This window comes from Sinohyriopsis cumingii, chromosome 18 (genome assembly GCF_028554795.1).
Source record: "Sinohyriopsis cumingii isolate HCF-2022 chromosome 18, ASM2855479v2, whole genome shotgun sequence".
Lineage (NCBI taxonomy): Eukaryota > Metazoa > Mollusca > Bivalvia > Unionida > Unionidae > Sinohyriopsis > Sinohyriopsis cumingii.
In genome coordinates this window covers 28,651,722-28,664,325 of record NC_142978.1, presented here as the reverse complement: position 1 = coordinate 28,664,325, position 12,604 = coordinate 28,651,722, and the positions used below count along the sequence as shown (strand labels likewise).

Genomic DNA, 12,604 nt, shown 5'->3' with positions numbered 1-12,604 from the left:
GGCTGAAATGTCTGGGCAGCTAGGCCTGCTACAGTCAGGCATACATACCTTATGGCTGAAATGTTGCAACAGCTAGGCCTGCTTTACTGTCAGGCATACATACCCTAAGGTTGAAATGTCGGAACAGCTGGAGTTGTTAATATGTGGCATCATAATTCTTTCACTGCTTAATGGCAATACTAAAAGAGCAATTAATGATGTTATTCTTTATCAGGATTCTGCAATAATTCAACTGAGAGTTCATGTCAGATGTATCAGTTATTCTTCATTATATATAACATTTCATGAACACATCATATCTTTTCTTGAGATATGCTACCCAGTCATAATACCTTGTGAGTATATTTATTAACTGCCTCATAAATCTGACCTTCCCAGGATTGAGTTAGCTATACAAGTTATGAAAAGACATTTCCTTGCCAAGGTAAAAGTCAGATGAGATTTGTCTCCCTTTTATTGCTGGATTGGTGCCAAATTGTAACCATTCATCAATTACTGCTTCTGCTTGTGCTAGGAAGCAGGCTTTATTTTTTGAGACCTTGCAAAAACTGTACCTTTTCATCATTTAACTAATCCTGGGGAGTTTCCTCACATAGGAAAGTATACTTAAGCTGCATTTTTGTCTATTTCTCACACAGGAAAGTATACTCCATCTATATTTTCATCAATGTTTCACTCAGGGAAGTATACTTCAGCTTTATTTTTGTCTATTTGTCTAATTCCTAGTCAGTCTAGCTATTGAGATACATGCCTTTGTTGGTTGATCCAAACTGTCATGAGTGGTTCAAGTTCATTCATGGCCCCTACTTTTATTGCCATTAGAACAGGCCCCCTTCTCAGTGGTAGTCAGTCCTTTATCTTGAAATCTTCCTTGAAACCATCTCCTTATAAGTTTATGGTTCTGATGTGGGATCCAAGTTCACCAAGGCAATCAAATGGTGATATTGCTTGTTCTTACAACTCAAAGAGGAAGTGGTAATGTTTCTGCTCCAGCTCTGTCATCAGGAAGCAGTGGGTTAGTCTACTCTGCTTATGAAGGTTCTAACTCTTATCTCCAAGACCATTCACCCCAAATGGCACAGTTTTAGCTGGTGTGATCTTTGACAGCTGCACAGCAGGCTATATTCCTGGTTCATTCAGGAGCTTCATAGTGATGGTAGTTGTGTCACTTCTGCTGATTTGTGTCCGTGAAATATTTCCAGTAAATTTTGTTCATGCTAAAGCCATGTGGTAACTTTAGTCCATATCACACACAAGATTGCCATGTGCTAACCTTAGCCCATATCTCAAATGATTGGCAGATACTTTAGGTGACCAGAGATAGGGCCATGTCTGCATTAGAGATGTAACTTGCTCCTTTTATGCTTTCTAACATATTATGACCACCACTTCGGTGGCCTAGTGGTTAGAGCATCTGCCTTAGATGCAGGAGGTTGTGGGTTAAATCCCTGGCCAAGTCATACCAGAGACTTATAAAAATGGTACTAACAGCTGCCTGACTAGTCACTCAGAAGTAAGAGGTTAGCGTTTCATCTGGTCGGCCTGGTGTCAGGATAATGTGACTGGGTGGAACATGATGCTACATGTCTGCAGCATGATGCCCCAGTGCTAGACATCACTATAAACTGTCAAACCGCAAACATTGTAGCGATATCACTGACATTTTTTAAAAGTTACATTAAAAATCCAAATCACACATACACACACATATTATGATTGGTTAGCATATTGAAAGAAGAGAACATATTTTGGAATAAAATGTTTCTTCAGTAATACTTACTTGATCATAATAAATTATTGGTGTACTTCTCCAAGCCCATCTCACAGTTACATCCCAGAAAAAAGCACATCTGCTACAATAGTAATTGATGAATGTATGAGATTTGGTTTTATCAAAGGGAGCCTGCATTCATCTGACTTCCACTTTGGCAAGTAGATGACTATTTAGCACTTTTGTTGCTGTTTCAAGCTGAGGAGGGCTAGATTTGCATAGGTGTGGATATACATTTAAGGTATTATGATCAGGCAAAAACAATGGAAGAAGCATATTGGACTCTAGATTTGTTTTTTATATTGGAAGCATCGTAATACTGCAAAAGATATTAGCTTATGCAATTATTGATCAAGGTTATATATATATATATATATATATATATATATATATATATATATATATATATATATATATATATATATATATATATATATATATAATACTATCATAAAGGTTAGAGAATTTTTATTCCGTACTCTAATCTAAAATATTAATTATTAATTATACCTACTGTTATCAAGCATTCTTCTGTAGAATCCAGGGATAGCACTTTCCATTCTGTCTGGAATATATTTATAATTCTCTGTCTGTCTGTCTCTCATTATATATATATATATATATATATATATATATATATATATATATATATATATATATATATATATATATATATATATACCTTCATTTTTATGAAAGTGGATGTAAATTGATACCCTTGTGTACTAGCTAATTTGTAGCAATAGAAACTGAATGTAATATGTGAGTGATAAAAAAATGAAGGTTAATTGCAAACATGTATGAGACATAAAGTATGCTGTAATGTTGTGCAAATGATCTCATTTTAAAAGAATCAATATTAATAAAACAGGAAAATAAACAGAAATAAAGTTTTAACCCCCTCTCTCCCCAAAAATCAGGTGGTTGATAGATACAGGTGACCACTCAACCAAGTCCAGTAGTTACAAATAGTTGTGATCACGACATTTTTAAATCAGAATAATAATTCAGTTTTTAGTTAAAATTCAAAGACTAAATTACCAAATTTAAGAATTAGTTGACTATTGATTGTTTAGATGTTTCTCTCTGATAACATTAGGAGATTCTTGGCTTGGAAATCTGGGAAAATCCATTCTGGATTCCTCTCTTTTTAATCGTGTGAAAGGTAAAATCATTTCTGAAACCATTGTTCTTTCAGCTGAAAGGTCCAGCAGTAGCTTTCATTCAGCAAGTGGTTGTTAAGGCAACTGTCTCACCATGGGATCCTGGGAAAATGGTTTCAATGGATGCTCTTCATGCGCCACTAAGCAAGATGTTTGAAATTCTGGAACAGATGGGCAGCTTTAAATATCACAACAGGTTCATTTTGTGGAAAAGATCTTTTCCTTAAATATTAATCTCATTGAGCTTAATGTTTCTACAAAAGAGTGAAGTTTTGACCTTTAAAAAAGAAGAATTCATTGTAGGTCAAATGTGTAGAAATTATAGTACTTTTTATTGTTTCTATGTGTGAAAACATAGGGACTTAATACAGCTTTTTGATCATTATAAGTGACTCCTAATACACTTAAAATTTTATAGATTGTACTTCAAATAACTTCATTTGTTTTAAATTTATTATTATTATTATTATTATTATTATTATTATTAGCTTATGTGATTTTAAGTCCATGTGAGTAGGTATGGTCCTCTATCATTTGTATCAATATTTGCTATTTTTCAACTTTGTCCTCAAAAAGAACTCTGAACCAGTTTAAACCAAATTTTGCAAAGACCATCCTGATATAAGGGGCTTCTGAATTTGTACTTATGATGCCTATCTGCCATCTAATATGGTCACCATTACTAAAAATATAAATTCCTATTTTTTTTAAATTGCTCAACAAAAATTTGCCTTGATTTGATGGAAAGCTTTATGGCCAGGGGGTTGGGAGCAGTTTCCAATTTTATATGAGTGATGCTGATCCATTATCATTTATGGCAGCCATAACTAAAATTAAAGAAACCCTTATGTGATATATCACAGCCCTTCAACCGAATTTGATTAAATTTAACAGAAAGTATATTGACACGAAGGGCTTCTAACTTTGTACATAGGATGCCAATATGCCTTAAAATGGCCAATGTTAATAAAAATGGATTACATGATTTCTTGTCAGAAACAGCTCAAAAGATTTTGAACACATTTGACAGAAGGATTCTGTCATGACATTTTTTTATACAAACATGCTAATTTGCTATCATTTATGGACATCATTACCAAAAATGGAAAATTGTTTAAACAACTTCTTTTGAAAAGACTCTTTACAGAATTTGATCAAAATGTGGCATATGCACCCTGGCATATAGGGCCTTTTAACAGCTGTATAAATGATACAAGTTTGCCATATAGTATGACTGTTGTTACAGGAACCATGAAATAATTGTTTTCATGAAACATACAGTCAATAGTATTGAAATATGTTTTACAGTAAGGACCATACTGACCCAGATTTCTTGACCACCTGTTCTCTCATTGGTTATTTTTTATATGTCAGACAAGGAGAATGATCTCAGGTCCACTTGTAGCTCTTGTTACTTTTCTGTTATTTTAAAAAAAAATTATTGCTTTGATTATTATAATTAGCTGGGTATTTTTATGAAAAAATAATATGACTTACAGGAGTGGCTCCTATGGACTGACAGACCTTTGCCTGCGGGTAATGGAGAAAGTGAAGAACAAACACTTGGATCTGCTACCTCAGTATTCATGTCTGACCTTATCCCCAGCCAACTTCTGGCATGGAAACAAGCAAAAGTAGGACATATTTTGGCTTTGACTTTTGTAGATTGTTCCTCTTTTTGTATTATCTTTAGATAATGACTATGCATTTCAAGCAGATTTATAGAATATTTAGTTGCACTATTCCAGCTGATACTTTATCAGCATTGTGGTCCTTTCCAGCTGATATCTTATCAGAGTGGCAAAGGACACTGTAAAATAGCATTGTGGTTCTTTCCAGCTGATATGTGATCAGAATGGCAAAGGACACTGTAAAATAGCATTGTGGTCCTTTTCAGCTGATATCTGATCAGAATGGCAAAGGACACTGTAAAATAGCATTGTGATCCTTTCCAGCTGATATCTTATCAGATTGGCAAAGGACACTGTAAAATAGCATTGTGGTCCTTTCCAGCTGATATCTTATCAGAGTGGCAAAGGACACTGTAAAATAACATTGTGGTCCTTTCCAGCTGATATCTGATCAGAGTGGCAAAGGACACTGTAAAATAGCATTGTGGTCCTTTCCAGCTGATATCTTATCAGAGTGGCAAAGGACACTGTAAAATAGCATTGTGGTCCTTTCCAGCTGATATCTGATCAGAGTGGCAAAGGACACTGTAAAATAGCATTATGGTCCTTTCCAGCTGATATCTGATCAGAGTGGCAAAGGACACTGTAAAATAGCATTGTGGTCCTTTCCAGCTGATATCTTATCAGAGTGGCAAAGGACACTGTAAAATAGCATTGTGGTCCTTTCCAGCTGATATCTGATCAGAGTGGCAAAGGACACTGTAAAATAGCATTGTGATCCTTTCCAGCTGATATCTTATCAGATTGGCAAAGGACACTGTAAAATAGCATTGTGGTCCTTTCCAGCTGATATCTGATCAGAGTGGCAAAGGACACTGTAAAATAGCATTGTGGTCCTTTCCAGCTGATATCTGATCAGAGTGGCAAAGGACACTGTAAAATAGCATTGTGGTCCTTTCCAGCTGATATCTTATCAGAGTGGCAAAGGACACTGTAAAATAGCATTATGGTCCTTTCCAGCTGATATCTGATCAGAGTGGCAAAGGACACTGTAAAATAGCATTGTGGTCCTTTCCAGCTTATATCTTATCAGAGTGGCAAAGGACACTGTAAAATAGCATTGTGGTCCTTTCCAGCTGATATCTGATCAGAGTGGCAAAGGACACTGTAAAATAGCATTGTGGTCCTTTCCAGCTGATATCTAATCAGAGTGGCAAAGGACACTGTAAAATAGCATTATGGTCCTTTCCAGCTGATATCTTCTCAGAATGGTAAAGGACACTGTAAAATAGCATTGTGGTCCATTCTTAATGTGATGGGATGCCTCGACTATTGCATTAGGTTTACATTTTCTGTTTGACTTGTAAAATGATTAAACACATGAAGATTGATATTTAGTGGGAAATAAACATAGATTGTGGCTAATTAATACAGAATCATATAGCTGACATAAAAGAGTTCACTAATATTTTCATATGGCCTTCATGGCTAGGGAGAGGAAGCAGAAGGGAGGAAGCCAGAGATATTAGGTCAGAGGAATTCAGGACAGATTCGTGGGGGACCCCTTCTTTTTGCAGTCCAGCTGAAACAATTTTTTCCTATGGCTTAACAGTGACTGCAGTTTGAAATGTCTTGTATTGAACTTATTAGCCTCAAGATGGTGTTAAGTCTTTTGTTTTTCATTTTGTTAATTAAATGACTTCATTGTTATTATTTTTATGTAAAATTCATTTTAGAGGGATTGATTGATTGAACAAGATGTGAATTTTGATCAACCTGGGTCATGCTAGGATGTGACCCAGGTGAAATGCATTTGGATTATTAGATCATTATAAACTATCATGTGGTTTCTATGTTCAAAGGGCAATGCAAAACATTTTAAATATCGACATTTCATACTTTTCATGTGTAAGTTTAATGTTTGCAAGTACATCTCAATCAATACGATTTCTACAGAACATTTACAAATGAAGCCTGAAGACATTATTGAAATTTCATACATTTATGGCTCAATCCCAGGCAAATTATAATGAATTCCATGCATTTGTAGCCCAATTACAAGAAAATTGATACAAATTCCATGCATTTATAGCCCAATCACAGGCAAATTATTACAAATTCCATGCATTTGTAGCCCAATCACAGGCAAATTATTACAAACTCCATGCATTTATGCACAACAAAACATTATTGAATTGTATAGAAAAGATTACATGCATTATAAGAAATATAGGATACATGAGTATATGCATTTGTCTCTCTCACTCACTGTCTCCCTAATTTCTCTCAAACATGCCACTATTCATTACTACCAATATTCTACAACTTCAAACTCATAACTAAAATAACATCAATACTTAATTTAAATATTTAAAAATAGTTGGCTCTCTCTGTGGGGGCTACTCATAGTGTATTCTGGGCTGATCCTAGATCAAGTAGAATTGGTGCTAGGCTGATCCCAGCATTCAAGTGTATTCTGGGCTGATCCCATCATCAAGTAAATCTGTGCTAGGCTGATCCCAGCAATATTGTGTATCCTGGGATGATTCCAGCTCAAGAATAGTTGGTGCTATGCTGATCCCAGCATTAAAGTGTAATCTGGGCTGATTCCAGCTTCTGTAGACTGTGCTAGGCTGATCTCAGCTCAAGTAAAATTTGTGCTAGGCTGATCCCAGCATTCAAGTGTATTCTGGGCTGATCCTAGCTTAAGTAAACTATGTGCTTGGCTGATCCCAGCATGCTAATGTATTCTGGGCTGATCCCATCTTAACTATATCTATGCAAAGCTGATCCCGACATAAGAGTGTATTCTAGGTTGATCCCAGATTCTTGGAATAGAGCTAGGCTGATCCCAGCATGAAGAAAATATTCATATTGTTTCCTATTTAAAACTGTCAAAGAAATGTGTTTAATGGGTTTGACCTTTATGTTATTAGTATAGCTGATGAGTATCCAGTTGGGGAAAAATGCCAAATTAAATTTGATATTAAAATATACCAAATGAGAGCCCCCAAGACGATGCCAGTTTGGAATGTGAAGATCCATTTGGAAGGACTGGTGTACAAAGCACATGATACTAAATGTATGTACACAACTGTTCCTGAGCAGAAAGATTTTGGTTAGGGTGAACTCTGATATAGTGCATATAACATGACGAAGACCACCATCCTAAAGTCTTAATTAGATGGTCTCTGTACCAACTGTAGCTGCAGTTGTGGCTGCTCCAAAATGAAATGAATGATCAGAAAAGGTTTGCTCATCATACCCCATGCGTGCCAGCAGGAGCTTCAAATATGACAGAAAAAGTTCCCTATTAAACGGCTGGCCCATGGAATTCACAAATAAAGGAGTATTTGCCCCATGACCTCCAGCCAAAGCATCTTGCTGCCACTGACTCAAATACTGCGCCATACATGACACAGGACACATCCACAAGTTCTGAAAGAATGAAATCTTGACACCAGCACCAAATGGGTCCATTGTTTGAAGATGGCAAGGTCAGTATAAACATAGATTTGTCTGTTGAAAATGTCACATCTTGAATCCTCAGGTAGTTGCATGAAGAAATGCTCTGCAGTGATCAAACTGAATTCATCACATCACAAGAATAATAAAAATGCCACCAGACACATGCACAGCAGTGACAAATCCACATCTGATGAAAATACTCCCTCACTTAACATAGCTGACAACTGCACCACCATCCTGTATGTACATGTGATAGGAAATCTGGGCTTACTATTTGAAATGTTCCTTTTTATTCCATGAAGTATACACTTTAGCCTGTTGGACTCCTGGAAAGGATTACTATGCCCAGCCTGTAGGTAATGGAATCTAATTCCTGCAAGGTACAGCTTATATTGTAGAGTATTGCAGCTGCTGTGACAGTATGTGACGAAATAAAACATCTTCTGAAAGTACAAGTAAAGAGTAAGCATGTGTAACAGCTTATGATATGGCTGAAAAATTCTTTTTTTAAACCCAATCACAGGCAAATTATTACAACCTCCATGCATTTATTGCCCAATCACTGGCAAATTATTGCAATATCCATGCATTTATAACCCAGTCACAAGCAAATTATTACTAATTCCATGCATTTATTGCTTGATCACAGACAAATTATTACAATTCTATGCATTTATAGCCCAATCACAGGCAAATTATTCCAAATTCTATACATGTATAGCTCAATCACATGCAAATTATTACAAATTCCATGCATTAATATCAACAAGCAGTGAACAGGTCTTGTTGCACAATTTATCCTGTAGGATGCACAGTAGGTTCTGTTGAAATGACAGACAGCTGACAATCAAGGAAAATCTTCAAGGGAAGAAACTATGGAAGTGACATCCAGTTGTCAAACAAAGAAATTCTTATGGAGAAGGAACTGTTGAAGTGACAGCCAGTTGGCAAACAAGGAAATTCTTCAAGGGAAAGATTTGTTAAGTGACAGCCAGTTGGCAAACAAGGAAAATATTTAAGGGAGGAGTTGTTGAAGTGACAGCCAGTTTGGCAAATAAGGAAAATCTTATGGAGAAGGAACTGTTGAAATGACAGCCAGTTGGCAGACAAGGAAAATAATTCAAGGAAGGATTTGTTGAAGTGACAGCCAGTTGGCAGACAAGGAAAATGATTCAGGGAAGGATGTAGTGACAGCCAGTTTGGCAAACAGGAAAAATCTTTGAGAGAAGAATCTGTTGAAGAGAGAGCCAGTTAGGCAAACAATGAAAATCTTCAGGGAAGGAACTGATAGATTGTAGTTAAGATCACACGTATGGAACATTGACCTGGAAAATGAAAATCAGAGAAGCAAATCTTCAGATTGTATGTAAGGAGTTGTATTTCTACTACTCTCTGCCTTAACAGTTGCAATTTGAAATAAAATGGAATAAAAATGCAATAAATTAGAAAACACAATGGCAATGATCGTCATAGTTATAAAAATGCAAATTTGGCATACTGTAATAGTTTTAGACATTTCTATTGTGTGAAGGCCACAACAGTTATATTTAGTTATTTAAAGAATGAATCAATAATATGTCATGACTTTTCCCTAGAATTTAAAATCTTGAAAAATAGATGGGTTGTTATGTAGGGGTTAATATCCATTTATCTAAGATACCTCAATGCCCATGACTTTCTAAATCTTAAAGATGCTTCTATCTGACCTAACTCTATGCCCATGGCTTTTTAAATCTTAGAGAGGCCCCAATCTGAGATAACTCTATGCCCAAGGTTTTCTAAATCTTAAAGATGCTTCTATCTGACCTAACTCTTTGCCCAAGGTTTTCTAAATCTTAAAGATGCTTCTATCTGACCTAACTCTATGCCCAAGGCTTTCTAAATCTTAAAGAGGCCCCTGAGAAAACTCTATGCCCAAGGCTTTCTAAATCTTAAAGCGGCCCTTGAGAAAACTCTATGCCCAAGGTTTTCTAAATCTTAAAGAGGCCCCTGAGAAAACTCTATGCCCAAGGCTTTCTAAATCTTAAAGAGGCCCCTGAGAAAACTCTATGCCCAAGGTTTTCTAAATCTTAAAGAGGCCCCTGAGAAAACTCTATGCCCAAGGTTTTCTAAATCTTAAAGCGGCTCCTGAGAACTCTATGCCCAAGGTTTTCTAAATCTTAAAGAGGCCCCTGAGAAAACTCTATGCCCAGGGCTGCTAAATCTTGGAAAGTGCCATGCTGAAGGTGCCTTTTGACTTTTTTGAGACAGTACATTAATACTATACAGGGCAAGTTGTTCTTGACGTAAGTGCTTCTTCAGTTGCCTGCTGTTTTGGTCTCTGTGCGAGAAAATAAAATGTTTTTAGTAGTGATCATACCATCTAATAGATGTTAAGATTACATTAAGTTGTTTGAACTTTAATGGGACATTAAGTAAAGTTAAGTCTGAAGGTGATAAGTAACTAAATGAACAATAAAAGTAACATTTTTAGCACAGGGTGGCCAAGTGGTATCAGGTGCTTGCCTTGGCAGATCACTGGTATATCTCGCCTCTGTCTGAGTTCCAGTATCGGCTCAACCAGTGTGGACATGTGAGAAAATATTTGCCACTTGCCTTCATGGATCAATGGTTCTTCCCAGGATCTTGTCCAGTTCTTCCTCCACCAAATATACAGGACACAATATATCATGCGCTGAAAAATGGCATTAAACCTAGTAACAATAATGACAGCTTTTAGGTTGTTTTAAATCGGATCATGAAAAAGAAAACTTGAAGTTATTAGTTCATAATACCAGAAAGGAACTACTTATGTATTCATTTACCCTTTCTTAGATAGTAATTGTAAACAGTGATTAAACTATAGTTATTTATTTTGTTGAGATTCACTGTTATTTTTATGACGATTCCTAATTATGAGAATTGAACTTGAACACTATACATGAATGTCATTCACTTTGTTATGCAGTATGTAATCGATGTTATAACCTCATGAAATTGATTTTGTTTTTGTTGTTTTGGGGTTTAACGCCATTTTTCAGCACGCGATAGGCTATACATGGTGGCCAGTATTAATGGTGGAGGAAGAACCCGGGAAATCCCCAGAAAGAACCACCGACCCTCAAGAAGCTACTGGCAAGCTTTCTCACACACACATTGGCTGAATCTGAGACTTGAACCCACGCAGGTATGAGGTGGCAGTGATCCATGACGGAGAGCGCCTTAGACCACTTGGCCACTCGGGGCCCCCTCATGAAATTGAACACTATGCATGAATGTCATTCAGTTTGTTATGCAGTATGTAATTGATGTTCGAGTTTCATTATCTCATGAATCCTGTGAAATATGAAGTTCAGTTTTTAATTCATCAAAACCATTTCTCAAGAGATGGATCTTATGAAAGAAACGGAAGATTTTTTCTGAACAGTGAGACAGCAAAGGAGCTGGCATCTACATAAATATTCATAATTTTCTCCTATAAAGTAGAGCTGCTATGGCATGACTCTTATCATCATTCCAGTGCTGATGCCCTTAAGGTGGGCACTAGGCTTACATTAGTCAAGTTATTTCAGTAATTCAGTGATGTCTGTATCCAGGTTTCTGCAGGACAAAGAGATTCTGAGGACAGTTCACAAACGTTACAGTCAAGCCCTGGAAGTTCCACCAACCATTAAAGGTAGTTTTTTTTATAGCTGATTTTATACATGCTGGTGTTTCACACCATACTTGAATGCATTGTTAATACAGGCTAGTGTTCCACAGTGTATTTATGATTTCTTGATACAGAGCAGTGTTCCACAGTGTATATGATCTGTTAATACAGGCTAGCATTCTGCACCGTATTGATATGATTTATTGATAGAATGGTGTTCCACCACATAACTCTTTTTTAGGGAGACTAATGTATTCAGTGCTACTGCATACAAAGTTTTATTGGAACCGATTTATAACAAACTCAGATTTTGTGAATTTCTAGAAAAAAAACAGAATAGTGATTTTAGCACATACATAATCTATATACATGTACTTATTCCTTAGTTTATCTCATCTTTTTTAAGTAAGAAAATTTTTATTCTCCAGCAGTTCTTCACAATTTTCATTGGTTTGCATGTTTCAGTATGTCTGTCTGTCTGTGATTCAACTTGATAAGTTCTTGTATGCAAACATTTCTCCACTTACTGGGATTTATTTAAAAAAGTTGGCCTTTTGCCTACCCACCCCCCAGTGGTAAATGTCAATAGACTTTTGTTTTCATTAGTCACTTACTACAGAGATCAATTTTGTGTAAAGAAATATTCATGTTTAGTCACATATTTTTCAATTCTTAGATATGTTTTATACCATAAATTAGAATCCATTGGTGATAACTTGCTTTTCTTTGAAACTTAAATATAAAAGACATAGTTCAGTCAAGTGTTACTCAGTTGTTATTGATATTTCTATATTTCAACCTTGCATAAAAACAAAGGCCATTTAACACTCTAGGTTTTCGATTTGAAAACAAATAGTTTTATTTCATGAACCAAGAGTGAAGCATTGGATACTGATTATTTAGTTTTCAATGACACTTTCAACACAAATATGGCTTTATT

At 35.9% G+C, this 12,604-nt stretch overlaps 1 protein-coding gene across 1 annotated transcript in view; it reads left to right on the top strand.

Annotated features, from left to right (window-relative positions):
• LOC149776292 (sterol regulatory element-binding protein cleavage-activating protein-like) overlaps positions 1-12,604 on the top strand; it is a 185,572-nt gene that overhangs the window by 37,755 nt on the left and 135,213 nt on the right. Inside the window, exons 4-6 of the mRNA XM_089942747.1 lie at positions 2,970-3,130; positions 4,434-4,568; positions 11,609-11,688. Coding sequence (XP_089798873.1) covers positions 2,970-3,130; positions 4,434-4,568; positions 11,609-11,688 — 376 coding nt within the window. The remainder of the gene's footprint in view (positions 1-2,969; positions 3,131-4,433; positions 4,569-11,608; positions 11,689-12,604) is intronic.